This window comes from Pristis pectinata, chromosome 35 (assembly GCF_009764475.1).
Source record: "Pristis pectinata isolate sPriPec2 chromosome 35, sPriPec2.1.pri, whole genome shotgun sequence".
Lineage (NCBI taxonomy): Eukaryota > Metazoa > Chordata > Chondrichthyes > Rhinopristiformes > Pristidae > Pristis > Pristis pectinata.
Window position 1 is genome coordinate 16,817,407 of NC_067439.1, and position 18,432 is coordinate 16,835,838.

Below are 18,432 nucleotides of genomic sequence, written 5' to 3' on the forward strand. Positions count from 1 at the left end.
CCTACCAAAATGAGCTACTCCACACTTATCTGGGTTAAACTCCATCTGCCACTTCTCAGCCCAGTTTTCCATCCTGTCTATGTCCCACTGTAACCTCTGACAGCCCTCCACACTATCCACAACACCTCCAACCTTTGTGTCATCAGCAAACTTACTAACCCATCCCTCCACTTCCTCATCCAAGTCATTTATAAAAATCACGAAGAGTAAGAGTCCCAGAACAGATCCCTGAGGCACACCACTGGTCACCGACCTCCATGCAGAATACGACCCGTCAACAACCACTCTTTGCCTTCTGTGGGCAAGCTAGTTCTGGATCCACAAAGCAATGTCCCCTTGGATCCCATGCCTCCTTACTTTCTCAATAAGCCTTGCATAGGGTACCTTATCAAATGCTTTGGTGAAATCCATATACACTACATCTACTGCTCTCCCTTCATCAATGTGTTTAGTCACATCCTCAAGAAATTCAGTGAGGCTCATAAGGCAGGACCTGCCCTTGACAAAGCCATGCTGACTATTTCTAATCATATTATACCTCTACAAATGTTCATAAATCCTGCCTCTCAGGATCTTCTCCATCAACTTACCAACCACTGAAGTAAGACTCACTGGTCTATAATTTCCTAGGCTATCTCTACTCCCTTTCTTGAATAAAGGAACAACATCCGCAACCCTCCAATCCTCCAGAACCTCTCCCATCCCCATTGATGATGCAAAGATCATCGCCAGAGGCTCAGCAATCTCCTCCCTCACCTCCCACAGCAGGCTGGGGTACATCTCATCCAGTCGCAGCGACTTATCCAACTTGATGCTCTCCAAAAGCTCCAGCACCTCCTCTTTCTTAATATCTACATGCTCAAGCTTTTCAGCCTGCTGCAAGTCGTCACTACAATCACCAAGATCTTTTTCCATAGTGAATACTGAAGCAAAGTATTCATTAAGTACCTCTGCCATTTCCTCTGGATCCACACACACTTTCCCACTGTTACACTTGATAGGTCCTATTCTTTCACGTATCATCCTCTTGCTCTTCACATACCTGTAGAATGCCTTGGAGTTTTCCTTAATCCTGCCTGCCAAGGCCTTCTCATGGCCCCTTCTGGCTCCTTCTTATCTATATTTTGTTTGCTAATCAAGCAGAATTTAAATGCCATGAGATTTTTAATTTCACTGGTCTCAAAAGCAACAATTTTTAGTTGCAGAACAACCAACTTTTGCTAACTCTATTTCCCTGAAGTCATGCAATTTAAAGGCACAACAGTCAAACTGCATTACTCTGTCTCAGTGAAATCTGTGACCTGCAAATTCAAATCTCACAGATGTGTCCTGTCTCCCTTGCCCATGGAAATCAGGGTCATTGTCACTCTCAGATCCCAAACCTCAAGGTCATTGCAGGCTGCTGATGACTGGTGCATTGGAGAGCTCAACTAAGCTCCGTATTCGAGAAGGGGAGACTATCTACTTTCAGCAGAGCAGGCAGTTGCTGCATTGCAGACTTCCCAAAACACAGATGTTCATAGACTAACCATGTAGTTTTACTGCTTACAGAGAATGTCCCAACAACTTACTGCAGACAATGTTCTTCACCAGTCTTTCCAGTTCCCTCTACCATTCCAGGAGCACTCATCACCTCCTCCCACCATGTCATCACAGCATCAATTTATTGAGTAAAAAACATTCTGTGGATCTAGAATAATGTTGCTTGTGTGAACCTTTAGGAGCTAGTTGCAGTGATCACACCAGCAGCAATGAGAACTTGCAACCCCTCGATATGTGCTGAATCCAATGATGTCAGTTTCAATGTGACGTTACACAGTGAAACAACAATGTGGTTCTGTGAATCTCACAAATAGGTGACTTTCACAAAGTGTTAGGATGACTTTTAACCCCATAAAAGATTGTAAAACATCTCGAGCCAATATATTGATTCATATTCAATTTTGTCTCCATGTGGTGATGAAGCATGTTAAATCCTGAGTAGGAAATGGATACTCGCTCCGTGCTCCAGCTTGTGCACCATCTATATACCTGCAGACTCAGCGGGTCGAGCAGCATCTGTAGGGGGGAGGAGGGGAGGAATTATCAGCATTTCAGGTCGAAACCGTGCATCAGGACTGAGAGGGGAGACGGCCAGTATAAAGAGGAGAGGGGGAGGGGTGAGATAGGAGCCCGAGGTGATTGGTGGACTGAGGAGGGATGTAAGATGACAGGCAGGTTTTGCAAGGGATAAAGAAGGAAGGCCTCCCACTCCCCAGGCATGTTCCTCTGCAACTGCAGGAGGTGTACCACCTATCCCTACACCTCCTCCCTCACCACCTAAACAGCTCTTCCAGGTGAGGCAGAGATTCACCTGCACCTCCACCAACTTCGTCCACTACATAGGCGAGACCAAGCACCAGCTGCGCAACAGAACACCTACGTTCAGTCCACAGTGACCATCCCAAGCTCCCAGTTGCAGACCATTTCAGTTCCCCTCCCCCATTCCCACACCAACTGTCCATCCGCGGCCTCCTCTACTGCAAGGGTGAGGCCCAACACAAACTAGAGGAATACCTCATATTCCGCCTGGGTATCTTAACTCATCACCCCAGTGGGTTTTTCACCCTTCCACCTCCCCCCGATCCTCTTCCAGTCCATTTTTGCCCCTATTCCCACCTCCTCCATTACCTATCTTCATCCCCCTCCTCCTCCTGCTTCCACCCACCCACTACGCACGTAGTTCACCACTTTCCCACCACCACCTCCTCACCCCTAATGGTTCGCATTGTCACCTTCCTTACATCATGTTCCAGCAACTGTTTCATGCTCCCCTCCCTCCAACTCGCTCCATTTGCCTCTCATTGCATCTTTTTCTCCCTCTCTCTGTCTGCCTCCATCCCTCATCCACCTGCTACTGTCTCCAACTCCACCCTTCACCTCCCCTACCTGCCTGTCATCTTTCACCCCTCCTCAGTCCACCAATCATCTCAGGCTCCTATCTCACCACTCCCCCTCTCCTCTTTATACTGGCCGTCTCCCCTCTCCACTCTCAGTCCTGATGCAGGATTTCGACCTGAAATGTTGATAATTCCTGCTCCCCCCACCCCACCCCACCCCCCACCAGCTGCTGCTCGACCTGCTGACTTCCTCCAGCAGATTGTTTTTTGCTCACCTTATATCTCACTGAATAGTGTTTTTAATTGTTGTAGAGACTCATCAACATCATAGGGAGCACCAGGGTCTTGTATGTGAACTCATGCTTATCTCTGACCATTCCGTGGCTTCCAATTGCTCGCGTCTTAGTTTTCAGCTTTGTCTCATTCTATATGTTGCTTGCACCTTATTCATCAAGTTCACAGTCTCTCTATTTCAGGTTCTTCCTGATGTATCTAATTAACAAAGATGAAACTGAACACACGGGTCAGGTATGTTGCCTTTCTGACCTTTATGTTATGAAGTATTTCTACCGATATGGGGCGGGGTGTGGGGTGAACAAAGGTGGGCAGACAGTGAGTTGGGAAGACCCTCCAAGTGTGGTCTCACCAATAAATTACACAGTTGTAACATTACGTAGCAACTCAGTGCCTTGTCTGATGAAGGCAAGTGTGCCAAACACCTTCTTCACCATCCTGTCTACCTGTGTTGTCACTTTCAGAGAACTATGTACCTGTACCCCTAGGTCTCTCTGCACAACAACAGTGTCCAGGGCCCTACCATTTACTGTGTAAGTCCTGACCTCATTTAACTGACCAAAGTGCAACACCTTGAACTTGTCTGACTTAAATTCCACCTGTCATTCCTCGGCCCACTTCCCCAGTTCATCTAGATCCTGTTGTAATCTTACACAATCTTCTTCACTGCACCACCAATTTTTGTGTCATCTGCAAACTTACTAATCATGTTAACAACATTGTAATCCAAATCATTAATATATATGACAAACAACAGAGGGCCCAGCACCGACCCCTGCAGCACACCACAGGTCACAGGACTCCAATCTAAAAACAACCCTCTACCTCCATCATCTGTCTTCCTCCACCAAGCCAATTTTGTATCCAGTTGGCTTGCTCACCCTGGATCCTGTGTGATCTAACCTTCTGCACCAGCCTACCATGTGGGACCTTTTCAAAAGCCCTGCCAAGTCCACTTAGAGGTCCCTCCCTGTCACCTCCTCAAATAACTCTGTTATGAGACATGATTTCCCATGCACAAAGCCATGCTGACTATTCCTAATCAGTCCCTGCCTGTCCAAATGCAGATCGATCCTGTCTCTCAGCATTGCCTTCAGTAACTTTCCCACCACTGATATTAGGCTCACCAGCCTGTCGTTCCCTACCTTATCCTTGCAGTTGTTCTTAAATAAAGCACAACATTAGCCACCCTCCAATCTTCCAGTACCTCACCCATGGCTCACCATGATGATGCAAATATCTCTGCCAGAGCCCCTGCAATTTATTCCCTGGCTTCCCACAATGTCCTAGGGTACATTTGATCAGATGTGTATGTGGTCACTGTATGTGTATGTGTGGTCATTCTGTGTGCGTGGCAATTGTGTGTAGTCACTTTGTGTGTGTGTGTGTGTGTGTGTGTGTGTGTGTGTGTGTGTGTGGTCACTGGTCACAATATATAGTCACTGTGTGTGTGTGTGTGTGTGTGTGTGGTGACTGAATGTGTGTGTGGTCACTCTGTATGTGAGTGTGTACGTGATGACATTGTGTGTATGTGTTCATACGAGAGAGCATGTTTTAAGCACCCAGCAGCGGACCCTGATATGAATTGTCAGCACCAGAAATGTCTTTCTGCACTTCTCAGTTGGACTGGGATTCTCACTGTTGCCACCTCCAGCTGGGCCCAGCAAGTGTCACAGTCCACTTGGTGCACAGGACCTTCCTCTTGGCATGTATCTTGTTGAACAGGACTTCCATGTCCCTTTGAGTGAATCTGGGAGCTCACCTGGCAGCCAATGTGAGTTCATAGAATCATCAAGTTATTCAGCACGGAAGAATGCCCTTCGGCCCACCAAGTCCATGCTGACCACTGAGCACCCAGTTACACCATTCCTGCAGAGATCCTCTGCACATACCAATCAACTTCTCCCAGATTCTACCACTCACCGACAGACATGGAGCAATTTACTGTGATCAATTGACCTCCCATCCAGCACATCTTTGTGATGTGGGAGGAAACTTGATCGCAGAGCAAACTCCATACATACAGTATCGGGTGTCAGGATTGAACATAGGCCACTGGAGCTGTGTGGCAGCAGTTCTACTCACAGTGTCAGAGCATTATGAAAGGTGCACTTCATATACAGTGGCATGCAAAAGTTTGGGCACCCCTGGTCAAAATTTCTGTTACTGTGAATAGCTAAGCGAGTAAAAGATGACCTGATTTCCAAAAGGCATAAAGTTAAAGATGACACATTTCTTCAATATTTTAAGCAAGATTACTTTTTTATTTCCATCTTTTACAGTTTCAAAATAACAAAAAAGGAATAGGGCCCGAAGAAAAAGTTTGGGCACCCTGCATGGTCAGTACTTAGTAACACCCCCTTTGGCAAGTATCATAGCTTGTAAGTGCTTTCTGTGGCCAGCTAAGAGTCTTTCAATTCTTGTTTGGGGGATTTTCACCCATTCTTCCTTGCAAAAGGCTTCTAGTTCTGTGAGATTCTTGGGCCGTCTTGCATGCACTGCTCTTTTGAGGACTAACCACAGATTTTTGATGATGTTTAGGTCAGAGGAATATGAGGGCCATGGCAAAACCTTCAGCTTGTTCCCCTTGAGGTAGTCAATTGTGGATTTTGAGGTGTGTTTAGGATCGTTATCCTGTTGTAGAAGCCATCCTCTTTTCATCTTCAGCTTTTTTACAGATGATGTGATGTTTGCTTCCAGAATTTGCTGGTATTTAATTGAATTCATTCTTCCCTCTACCAGTGAAATGTTCCCCGTGCCACTGGCTGCAACACAAGCCCAAAGCATAAACGATCCACCCCCATGCTTAACAGTTGGAGAGGTGTTCTTTTCATGAAATTCTGCACCCTTTTTTCTCCAAACATACCTTTGCTCATCGCGGCCAAAAAGTTCCATTTTAGCTTCATCAGTCCACAGGACTTGTTTCCAAAATGCATCAGGCTTGTTTAGATGTTCCTTTGCAAACTTCTGACGCTGAATTTTGTGGTGAGCATGCAGGAAAGTTTGGAGAAAAAAGGGTGCAGAATTTTATGAAAAGAACATCTCTCTAACTGTTAAGCATGGGGGTGGATCGATCATGCTTTGGGCTTGTGTTGCAGCCAGTGGCACGGGGAACATTTCACTGGTAGAGGGAAGACTGAATTCAATTAAATACCAGCAAATTCTGGAAGCAAACATCACATCATCTGTAAAAAAGCTGAAGATGAAAAGAGGATGGCTTCTACAACAGGATAACGATCCTAAACACACCTCAAAATCCACAATGGACTACCTCAAGAGGCACAAGCTGAAGGTTTTGCCATGGCCCTCACAGTCCCCCGACCTAACCATCATCAAAAATCTGTGGATAGTCCTCAAAAGAGCAGTGCATGCAAGACGGCCCAAGAATCTCACAGAACTAGATGCCTTTCACAAGGAAGACTGGGTGAAAATCCCCCAAACAAGAATTGAAAGACTCTTAGCTGGCTACAGAAAGCATTTACAAGCTGTGATACTTGCCAAAGGGGGTGTTACTAAGTACTGACCATGCAGGGGGCCCAAACTTTTGCTTCAGGCCCTTTTCCTTTTTTGTTATTTTGAAACTAAAAGGTGGAAGTAAAAAAGTAATCTTGCTTAAAATATTAAAGAAATGTGTCATCTTTAACTTTATGCCTTTTGGAAATCAGGTCATCTTTTACTCGCTTAGCTATTCACAGTAACAGAAATTTTGACCAGGGGTGCCCAAACTTTTGCATGCCACTGTAGATAGGCAGCACCTTTCATAATGCTCTCTCAGATTGTTGGGCAACCAAAGTATCAGAAGTGTGTTCATTTGAGCTTGGTCCCATTGGGAAACCAGCTGGTCCCATTTTAGCTTATCTTTCTGGTTGTAAAACAACCGAAAAGTTGTTTCAAAAGTATTTCTTGACCAACTTTGGATCTTTGTTGAGGGAATCTGCTATGACAGTAGCACTAAATGCAAAACTGACTCAGTGCACCAAAGATAAGTGAAATTCAAATTCTAGCTTCTTCGAGGGCCGTGCATTCATTGGGCTGTCGTATGTGTGTTGGAAAATCTGGTGGGTAAATGAATGAAAGAGCTTAAGAGTAAGGCTCCTGGGCCACCACCTGAGAGCAGGTTGTCTCCCTTTCATCCATCCAGCCCCCATTAAACCCACAACTGTCTGCTAAAGTTTGTTAAATAAAACATCTCATTCAAACTACTAGTCTGCAGAATTTAAAGTTATCCCCTGAGCTTTGTGAAACGGATGAGCCGGCATCAGATATGTGAGAGGTGAGATTAGGAAAGGTCTTTAAGATCTTTAGGAAAATAAAAAGGGTAAATTGGGGATATTTCAGTTAAAAAAGTGAACATAGAAAAAATACATTAGGCAAATAGTAAAATATTAACTTTATCTGGAAAAAAACAATGAGTAGTCAGCCATAGACTTCCAGTAAAATGAATGAGGCTGAAAACCTTGGAATCTTTTCAGAGAGAATTGATTGTGGAATAGTGGCTATTTTAGGATTTTTCTCAGTGGATGAACCGAAAGAAGCTGAATCGCTTTCCTGATCAATATTCTTGAAATTACCAGCAAAATCCTGAGTGCAGAAAGAGCTTTCTATCTTGGTCGGTCAGCACCTGTCAGGCAGTGGCCTTGCCTGACCACTCTCACCAATGGAAATGAAAATTGAGACTTAGCTTAAACATTGACCCATTCTTATTCTTGTTTTTGTTCAGGAATCATATGTGTGGAAGATGTACCAGGAACGGTGCTGGGACTTCTTCCCGGCTGGCGACTGCTTCCGGAAGCAATATGAAGATCAGCTGGGATAATGAAGACGCTTGTACACTTCTAACAACCCATGAATTCTACCTAGTTCCCCGTCCTTTCTGCTGGATGACAAATGCTTGTAAAAAGAACAAATAACTAAAGTGGATTTTATGACATATACAATTTTTTAAAAATACCTGAACCAGATATGTAAATTGGACACGCTGCTTTTGCACACAATAATCAATTACTGAGTCTTGATATAGATTTATACTTCAGTGTACATTGAAAAGTCTTGATATTTTATGCATCTTTTTTGCGAATGGGGGAAAAGGTTGGAAAAAAAGTGCCTTAGCCTTATCTTGAAATATTATATAAAACAAACCCTTTTTCCTTTCCATAATGCTGGTAATGGGATGTCACGTTGCTGCATTGTTAGGTAGTAGAACCATTGTAACTGCATACTAATAACTGTTTCAATTCTAATAACTGAAATAACCATTGAATTCAAGCAACCACATTCTGTTTGCAACAGTCACAGTGTTGATATTATGGGGTACCCAAAATCTCTTTATTTTCATTAAATGACAAGTTTATGAGAGCAAACAGTACATTTGGAAAACAAATATTTGTCAATCTCTTTAACTCCATGCCTAAATGCTCCTATATGAATGTTTTTCTAATGTAGCCCTCAGCATCTGTTTATAAGGAACTGCCTGAGCAGGTACTAAAAGCTGATGCAAGGGTTCGTCCAGATAAAGACAAGTGTAATTTTTAAATAATTTTAAGGTGCGCTCTCAAAGCTTAAATATTATATCGCTATCCTAATTCATTTTGTTGAAATAATTATAATTGAACTTTGCAGAGCTATCTTTAATCAAATATTTATTTAATTTGCTCTTTACGCTATCTCAAACTCCTGCTTATTTCTTTTCTAAGATTATGCACTGTTTGATACAACTTCTTTTGCCCAGCCTGATTTATCCAGTATTTAAGAAGGTGCTTTGGAAGAGCTATTGTGCATCAGATATTTATACCACTTGTGTATGTGGAATGGATACAGTCAAAGCTTTGTTGGTAAACCTTTCAAAATTAGTTTGAGGTTTCTTTCTTGTTTCTGAACAGGTGATTATAGCAGCATGTAACCACCAGATTGAAATTTTCATTCAAATTTTGCTACAAAGATAGGAATGCATTTTTTATACAAGTTGACTCCCTCTTGATTGTCCAACTCTAAATGTAAAGCAATGTTCACATTAATCCAATATTTTTTTAAAAATGAAGCAATAGTGCACTGAAAACTGGTAATTATAAGAAAACCCAGGTACAAACATGGTGATGTTGGTGCAGTTCACATATAGGCTAATTAATACCTCATTCTGTGGCCTTTCCTGTAAAATGTTCAGGGCCAATGTTTCAGCCATTAAGTTCCAAAACATGTTAAATAATGTTGGTTGCATTTCCAGAGCTATAGAAAAATGCAGCTAATTAAATTATATGACTGCTTCAAATATGACACAAGGTATGAAATTAAATTTGCTTGAATGTCCAACTAAATATAATCTAAAGTTTTCACTCAGGAGAAATCAACTTATTTCCTGTCTCCTTTAACACAAAAACGTTTGCCATTTAATTATTGATCATCTGCATCAAGCAGGGGAATATAACAATAAAACTGCCTTCTGATGGATCAGTTGTAACTATTTAGTTTCACTGGATAGAGGCCTGTCAGACAGTTTTTTTTATTATACTGAACATGAGGGAACTAGGATGCCACCGGACCCCTGTGACTCAGGCTACAGTTCACAGAAGTGTTACAATGCTCTGCCTTTCCAAATAAATTGGTTAAACTTTGCATTATATTTTCTTGCTTTACAACCTTTCTTAATTGCAATTTTCAGACTAACAAGGGCCAAACTTAGAAGTTAAAGTAGTTAACTGACTGAAAATGAGAAAAACATTTGTATCTGTCCAGCCCACTGAGAACACAAAGTTAGTCAACCTTACTCTACACTGGCTACTAACAAAGAGAGTTAAAAGTGCTCTGGAGTTCCTCCTCAGAGAAAGAGAAGGGGTTTATTGTGCAACAGTTGGATTCAGTTGATGGAAATTAGTCCAAACATTGCAAAAGAACATTACAACATTGAAGAACACAAAAGATGGAAGAGCTTGGCTCAGACCGGGTACTTTATACTGCACTGGAAGCTAAGTAAAGAGAGGTAAGACTGAGAGAAATGGGGAAGAGAGAGAGGGAAAGAAAAAGAGGGAGACAGAAGAGGGTGGAGAGAGACCGACCAAGTGCAATGGAGAGAATGTCTTTGGTGTCTTCTCTCAAAATGCAGGGGGGGAGGGGAGGAGAAAAAGAGAGAGGGAGATGGAGAGAACAAGAGGGAGTCAGAGAAAGCAGACCAACAGACAGAGAGGGAGAAAGACTGGAAGAGGGAGCCTCTCCCCACTTATCTCTCCCCACTTAGCCTCCTCAGCCCCCCCTTAGACCCCCAACTGTTGCTCCTCTCTATCTCCCTCTCCATTCTGTCCCTCTCAATCTCCCCTCAACCCACTGCCTCTGTCTTACCCCCGTCTAACTCGCCCCTATCCATCTCCCTCCTCATCTATCGGCTGCCCTACCTCCCTTCTGTCTCACCCACCCTCCCCTTGTATCCCCCCCCATCTCCCCATTTCATCTCCGTCTATATTCCCTCACTGTCTCCCCCTTTATCGCTTCCCTCCTTTGACCCGTTTCTCCCCATCTCTTCCTGATATCACCCCATACATCCCCCTCCTCCCTCACCCCCTCTGTCTCCTCTACATATCCCAGTTCCCTCTCCGCTGCTATTGGGGGGTTTAAACTAGAGTGGCAGGGGCATGGGAACCACAGCAGCAGGGCAACAGGTGGTAGGGCTGAGGGCAAGAACGATGGTATGACAAGTAAGACCAAAAAGGAGTGTAAAGGGACAGGCTGATAACCGTGCTGGGACTGATGGGCTGAAATGTGTTTATTCCAACACTAGGAGTATTATGGGGAAGGAGGATGAACTATGATTTACGATGTTGCTGCCATTACAGTGTCCTGGTTATGTGAGGGACAGTACTGGCAGTTCAACATTCCTGATTTTCGCTGTTTTAGACGTTATAGAGAGGGGCATGAAAGAGGTGGAGGGGTTACACTAATAAGGGAGAATGTCACAGCAGTGCTCAGAGAGGACATACTGAAGGGCTTATCCACAGGCAATTTGGGTGGAGCTCAAAAATAAGAAATGTGCAGTTATACTGATGGGAATACTGTATATTAGAGACCCCCCCAATAGCCAGCGAGAGGTGGAGGAACAGATATGTAGACAGACTTTGGAAAGGTGCAGAATCAACAGGGTTGTCATAGTGGGGGACTTTAACTTCCCCAGTATTGATTGGAACTTCCTAATGCAAGAGGCTTAGATGGGACAAGGTTTCTTCAGTGCATCCAAGAAGCATTCTTGAAACAGTCTGTGGAGAGTCCAACGAGAGGAGAGAACATACTGGACCTGGCTGTGGGAAATGAGCCAGGCCAGGTGACAGACCTGATAGTGGGTGAACGTTTTGGGATGAAAAACACTATGATGCTGGAGGAACTCAGCAGGCCAGCTAGCATTATGGGAATAGTGACCACAACTCATTGTTCTAAGATGGTTATGAGGAAGGATAAAATCGGATCTTGTGGGAAGGTACTAAATTGGGGAAGGACAAATTATGACAGGAGCTAAGGGGTGTTGATTGGGAGCAGCTGCTGTCGGACAAATCCATGTCTGACATGGGAGATGTTTAAAGACCAGCTGATCAGAGTTCGGGGTCGGCATGTTCCGGTAAGAATAAAGATGGTAAGGTAAGGGAACCTTGGATGACCCAAGAGATCCTAAATTTCGTCAGGAAAGAAAATGAAGCATACATAAGATATAGGAAACTAAATTCAGACTGGGCCCTTGTGGAATATAAAGATAGGAAAATGCTCTAGCAGGGGATTAGGAAGGCCAAAAGGGGCCATGAAATGACCTTGGAGAATCCCAAGGTATTCTGTTCTTACATTGAGAAAAAGAGGATAACTAAGGAGAAGATAGATGCACTCAAGCATAAAGGAGGGAATTTGTGCTTGGAGTCAGAGCAAGTGGTTGAGGTACTGAATGAGTACTTTGTGTCGGTGTTTACCCAGGAGAAGGATTTGGAGGACAATGACAACAGAGTGGGACATGTTCATTTTGAGATTAAGGAGGAGGTAGTGCTGGGTTTTCTGAAAAGCATTAAAATGGTTAAGTCCCCAGGGCCTGATGGCATATATCCCAGAATATTGAAAGAACCAAATGAGGAGATGCTGGGGCTTTGACAAAGATCTTTGTGTCCTCACTAGCAACAGGCGAGGTCCCAGAGGACTGGAGAGCAGCAAATGTTGTGCCTTTGTTCATGAAGGGAAATAGGGATAATCCAGGAAATTATAGGCCAGCGAGCCTCATGTCAGTGGTAGGGAAGCTATTGGAGAGGGTACTGAGAGATAGGACTTATGTGCATTTGGAAAGGCATGGCCTGCTCAGGGACAGTCAGTGCGGCTTTGTGCAGGGCAGGTCGTGCCTTACAAACTTGATAAGAGTTTTTTGAGGAGATGACAAAGGCTCAATGAGGGTAAGGCAGTGAACATTATCTACATGGACTTTAGTAAGGCATTTGATAAAGTCCCCTATGATATGTTGATTCAGAAGATGAAGATACAGGGGATCCAAGGGGAATTGCAAGTTTGGATTCGGAACTGGAAGACAGAGAGTAGGGGTGGAAGGCTGTTATTCTGGCTGGTGGTCTGTGACTAGTTGTGTTCCACAAGGATCAGTGCTGGAACCTCTGTTTGTGATATATATCAATGATTTGGATGAAAATATAGATGGGTGCATTAGTAAGTTTGGTGGAGCTGTGGACAGAGTAAAGGACGATCAAAGAATACTGCAGGATACAGATCAGTTACAGATATGGGCAGAGAAGTCGCAGATAGAGCTTAATCCGGGCAAGTGTGAGGTGTTGCACTTAGGGAAGTCAAATGAAAGGAGAACCATAGAACAATACGGCACAATATAGGCCCTTCGGCCCACCATGTTGTGCCACCCTTCAAACCACTCCTAAGACTATCTAACCCCTTCCTCCCACATATCCTTCTATTTTAAATTCCTCCATATGCTTATCTAACAATCTCTTGAACTTGTCCAATGTATCAGGCTCCACCACCACCCCAGGTAGCGCATTCCATGCACCAACCACTCTCTGGGTGAAAAACCTCCCTCTGACATCTCCCTTGAACTTCCCACCCATTACCTTAAAGCCATGTCCTCTTGTTTTGAGCATTGGCGCCCTGGGAAAGTATACAGTTAATGGTAGGCCTCTTAATAGCATTGAGGTACAGAGGGATTTTGAGATCCACGTCCACAGTTCACTGAAAGTGGCTACTCAAGTGGATAAGGTGGTAAAGGAGGCATATGACATGCTTGCCTTCATTGGTAGGAGTGTCAAATATAAGAATAAGGAAGTTGTGTTGCAGCTGCATAAAACTTCAGTCAGACCACACTGGGGGTATTGTGAGCAGTTCTGGTCGCCCCATTACAGGAGTGATGTGGAGGCTTTGGAGAGGGTGCAGAAGAGCTTTACCAGGATGCTGCCTGGATTAGAGGGTATGAACTACAAGGAAAGGTTGGACAGACTTGGGTTGTTCTCCCTAGAGTGTCGGAGGCTGAGGGGGAGACCTCATAGAGGTTTTTAAAATTATGGGAGGCATTGATAGGGTAGACAGTCAGAATCTTTTCCCCAGGGTAGAAACGTGAAATTACAGAGGACATGCTTTTAAGACTGGGGGGTGGGGGAGGTGTGGGGAAGTTTAAAGGCGATATGAGGTGCTGGGAATGGGTTACCTAGAGGCAGATCATGGTGCATGGCATCCAAGGTGAATTGCAAGTTTGGATTCAGAACTGGAAGAGTTTAAGAGGCTTTCAGATAGACACATGAATATGAAGAGAATGCGAAATGAATATGAAACACAGGAGGAGGACATTTAGTATAAATTGGCATCAAGACCAGCACAACATCTCGGGCCGAATGGCCTGTCCAGTGCTATGCTGTTCTATGTCCTATAGACCCCCTCTATATATACCCTATCTCCTCTGTTCCCATCCCTCTCTCTTTCATCCTCTATCTCCCCCTTTACATCCCTTCTCTGCTGACACTCGGCCTCCTCCCCTCTACCTGCCCCCTTTCGCCTCCCCGCCCCAACTCACTGCCACCTCATTCCCATTCCCCACCCGTATATTTCTCCCCTTCTCCCTGTTCATCTCCCCCCATCACTCCCCTCTTTCACCCCTTTTATCTCCTCCCTCTCCCCATCTCCATTCTTCCCTGTATCTCCCTTTCCCTCCTATTATCCCCCCTCAATCCCCTGCCCCCACCAGCACACTGTCTTTCCCCCTTGATGCCTGTATCAATTATTCCCACCCATCTCCCCCTCAGCAAACCCCCCAGCCCCCCTACACACACATCCCCCCATCCTACCCCCATCCCACCACACTCCAACCCCCATTTCCACTACCCCCTAAAACCCCCAGACCACACACCCATCCCCCCATCCTAACCCCAAACCCCCATCCTCTCCATCCCAATTCCATCATCCCCAACACACCCATCCCCACCACCCCAAAACTGCCCCCAGACCCCCCACACACAAACCAGCACCTACCCCCAAACCCCCATCCCAACCCCCCAAACTGCCCCCACAAAGCCCATCCCAGACCCCCACACCCATACCCCCGAGACCCCCCACAAACCCTTCACCCCCCCACTTACCCACAAACCCTCCCATCACCAACCCCAACCCCGCCTCCCCACCCCCCCACCACCCCAGACCCCGCACACACCCAAACACCCTACGTACTGCCCCAAACACCCCATCCCCACCAAATGCCCCCCAGACCCCACACAGACCCATCCCCCCACCTACCCCCACAACCCCCCATTCCCACCAAACCACCATGACCCCCCACACACCCATCCCCAACACCCCAGACACCCCACACCCAGCCCCCCACTTAACCCCCCATTCCCACCACGCCAAACACCCATCCCCACCCTCCCAACACCACCCCAGACCCCACACACACCCAACCCCCCAACCATCCCTGCACCTACCTCAACCTCCCCACCCCCACAAACCACCCATTCCCACCACCCCAGACACCACCCCCACCTACCCCCCAACCCTCCAGACCCCCCACACAGCCATCCCCTTCATCCCTATGACCCCCAAACCCCCATCCCCACCCTCCAACACCACTCCAGACATGACACACACACCCATCCCCCCACCTACCCCCCCAACCCCACACACACTCAACCTCCCCACTTACCCCCCAAACCCCCGATCCCCAGACCCCACACACACTCAATCCCAACCTACCCCCCAAAACCCCCATCCCCAACCCACGCAAACCCCCATAGACCCCACACACAGCCAACCCCTCTACGTACCGCCTGAAACCCCCAAACCCCTCCATCCCCACAACTGCCCAAACCCCCCGAAATGCCCCCAGAACACACACACCAACCCATCCCCCTACCTACCCCCACAAACCCCCGTTCCTACCACCCCAACCCCCAGACCCCAACTAACACCCAAACCCTCCAAGACCCACACACACTCATCCCCACCACACCCCAAACTCCCCGATCTACACTACCACCCCAGACCCCACACACACCCATCCCCCAAAACCCCCATCCCCAAACTGGCCCCAGACACCACACACACTCATCCCCTCACCACCCCCAAACCCCCCATCCCCACCACCCCCCGATCCCGCAGATGCCACACACAGCAATCCCCACCACCTACTCCCCCAACCCCCTATCCCCACGAACCCCCAAATACCCATCCCCAACACCTATAGACCCCCCACGCACCCAACCCCCCACCTACCACCCAAACCCCAACACCCCCAAACCCCCACACACCCATCCCCATCATCCCCCCAAATACCCCCAGACCCCACACAAACCTCACCCCACCTACCCCCAAAACCCCCCCATCCCCACCACCCACGCCAAACTCCCCCAAACACCCAAAACTCCACACACACCCATCCACCCCATCCTACCCCCTAAACACCCCACAGACCCCCCAACACTCCCCACACTCCCATCCCCACCACCCCAACCCCCCAGACCCCCCCACACACATCGCCCCAACTACCCCATCCCAATCATCCCCCAAACCCCCCCATCTGCACCACCCCTCCAGACCCCACACAAACCCACTCACCCACACACCGACACACCCACACCCACTGACACTCATTCAGACCCACACCACTCTGTGGTGGGACCCACCGACACACCCATACACAACGACACACAGTTAGACCCACAGCCACACCGCCCGGCGGCAGGACCCACACCCACTGACACACACCAACACACAGTCAGACCCACACCAACGCCGCCCGGCGACAGGATCCACACAAACCGACACATAGTCACAGCCAGAACCACACCCACACCGTCCGGCGCGGGACCCACTGACACACCCGCACCCACCCACACCGACACACGTTCAGACCGACACCCACTCCGCCCAGCGGAGGGACCCACACACCCACACCCACTGATACACAGACACAGTCACACCCACACCGCATGGCGGCAGGACCCATTGACGCACCCACACACACTGACACGTTGTCAGACACACACTGCCTGGCGGTGGGACCTAATGACACAGCCACACCCACAAACACCGACATATAGTCAGACCCACATCCACACCGCCCAGCGGTGGGACCCACCAACACACAGTCAGACCTACAACCACACCACCCGCTGGTGGGACCCACCGACACACCCACACATGCTGACACACAGTCACAGTCAAACCCACACACACACACACACCACCTGGCGGCGGGACCCACCAACACACCCACACCCACCGACACACATCCAGACCCACACCTACACCACCCAGCGGTGGGACCGAATGACACAGCCACACCCACAAACACCGACACATAGTCAGACCCACATCCACACCGCCCAGCAGTGGACCCACCGACACACCGACACACAGACCTACAACCACACCACCTGGTGGTGAGACCCACCCACACACACCGACACACAGTCACAGTCAGACCCACACACACCACCTGGCGGCGGGACCCACTAACACACCCACACCCACCAAGACACACCCAGACCCACACCTGCACCGCCCGGTGGCGGGACCCAGATCGTGAGGTCATAGTCCATCTCATTGTATAAGGGAACCGTTCAATAGTCTTTTCACAGTAGGATAGAAGCTGAAGTCTGGTGGTACGTGCCCTCAGGCACCTGTATCTTCTACCTGATGGAAGAGGAGAGAAGAGAGAATGGCCCGGGTGGGTGGGGTCTTTGATTATGCTGGCTGCTTCACCAAGACGACGAGAGGTAAACACAGAGTCCAAGGAGGGGAGGCTGGTGTCCGTGATGTGCTGGGCTGTGTCCACAACTCTCTGCAGTTTCTTGCGGTCCTGGGCAGAGCAGTTGCTGTACCAAGCCGTGATACATCCAGATAGGATGCTTTCCATGGTGCATCGGTAAAAGTTGGTGAGAGTACAGAGTGCAATGAGGTACACCAAAGTGCATTGAGGTAGTATAGAGTGTATTAAGGTAGTACAGAGTGCATTGAGGTAGAACACAGTGGAGTGCGGTAGTATCGAGTGCATTGAGGTAGAGCAGAGTGCATTGAGTTAGTACCGAGTGCATTTAGGTAGAACAGGGTACATCGAAGTAGAACAGAATGCATCAAGGTAGAACAGAGTGCATTGAGGTAGACTAGAGTGCATTGAGGTAGTACAGAGTGCATCAAGGTAGTACGGAGTGCATTGGGTTCGAACCGGTTGTATCGAGTAGTACAGAGTGCATCGAGGTAGAAAAGAATGCATTGAGGTAGAACAGGGTGAATCCAGGTAAAACAGAGTGCATCTAGCTAAAACAGACTGCACTGAGGTAGAACAGAGTGCATTGAGGTAGAACAGGGTGCATCAAGTTAGAACAGTGTGCCTTGAGGATGTACAGAGTGCAACGAGGCATACCAAAGTGCATTGTGGTAATACAGAGTGCATTGAGGTAGAACAGAGTGCACTGAGTTAGTACAGAGTGCATCAAGGTAGAACAGACTGCATTGAGATCGCACAGTGTGCATTGAGGTAGAACAGAGTGCATTGAGTTTGTACAAAGTGCATTGAGGTAGAACAGGGTGCATGGAGTTAGAACAGAGTGCATGGAGTTAGAACAGGGTGCATGGAGTTAGAACAGAGTGCATTGTGGTAGAACAGGGTGCATGGAGTTAGAACAGGGTGCATCCAGGTAGTACAGAGTGCATTTGATTGTACAGCATGCATAGGGTTACTACAGAGTGCATCGAGGTAGAACAGAGTGAATCGAGGTAATGCAGAGTGGACTGAGGTAGAACAGAG

At 47.3% G+C, this 18,432-nt stretch overlaps 1 protein-coding gene across 9 annotated transcripts in view; it reads left to right on the forward strand.

Moving 5' to 3' along the window:
* LOC127586448 (ryanodine receptor 1-like) overlaps positions 1 to 9,789 on the forward strand; it is a 625,703-nt gene extending 615,914 nt beyond the window's left edge. For all 9 annotated transcript variants that reach the window (XM_052044410.1, XM_052044408.1, XM_052044411.1 and 6 more), the window contains 2 exons: positions 3,356 to 3,407; positions 7,894 to 9,789. In XM_052044410.1, the coding sequence (XP_051900370.1) occupies positions 3,356 to 3,407; positions 7,894 to 7,989 (148 nt within the window). In that variant the 3' untranslated portion in view covers positions 7,990 to 9,789. The remainder of the gene's footprint in view (positions 1 to 3,355; positions 3,408 to 7,893) is intronic.
* The last annotated feature ends 8,643 nt before the right edge of the window (positions 9,790 to 18,432 follow it).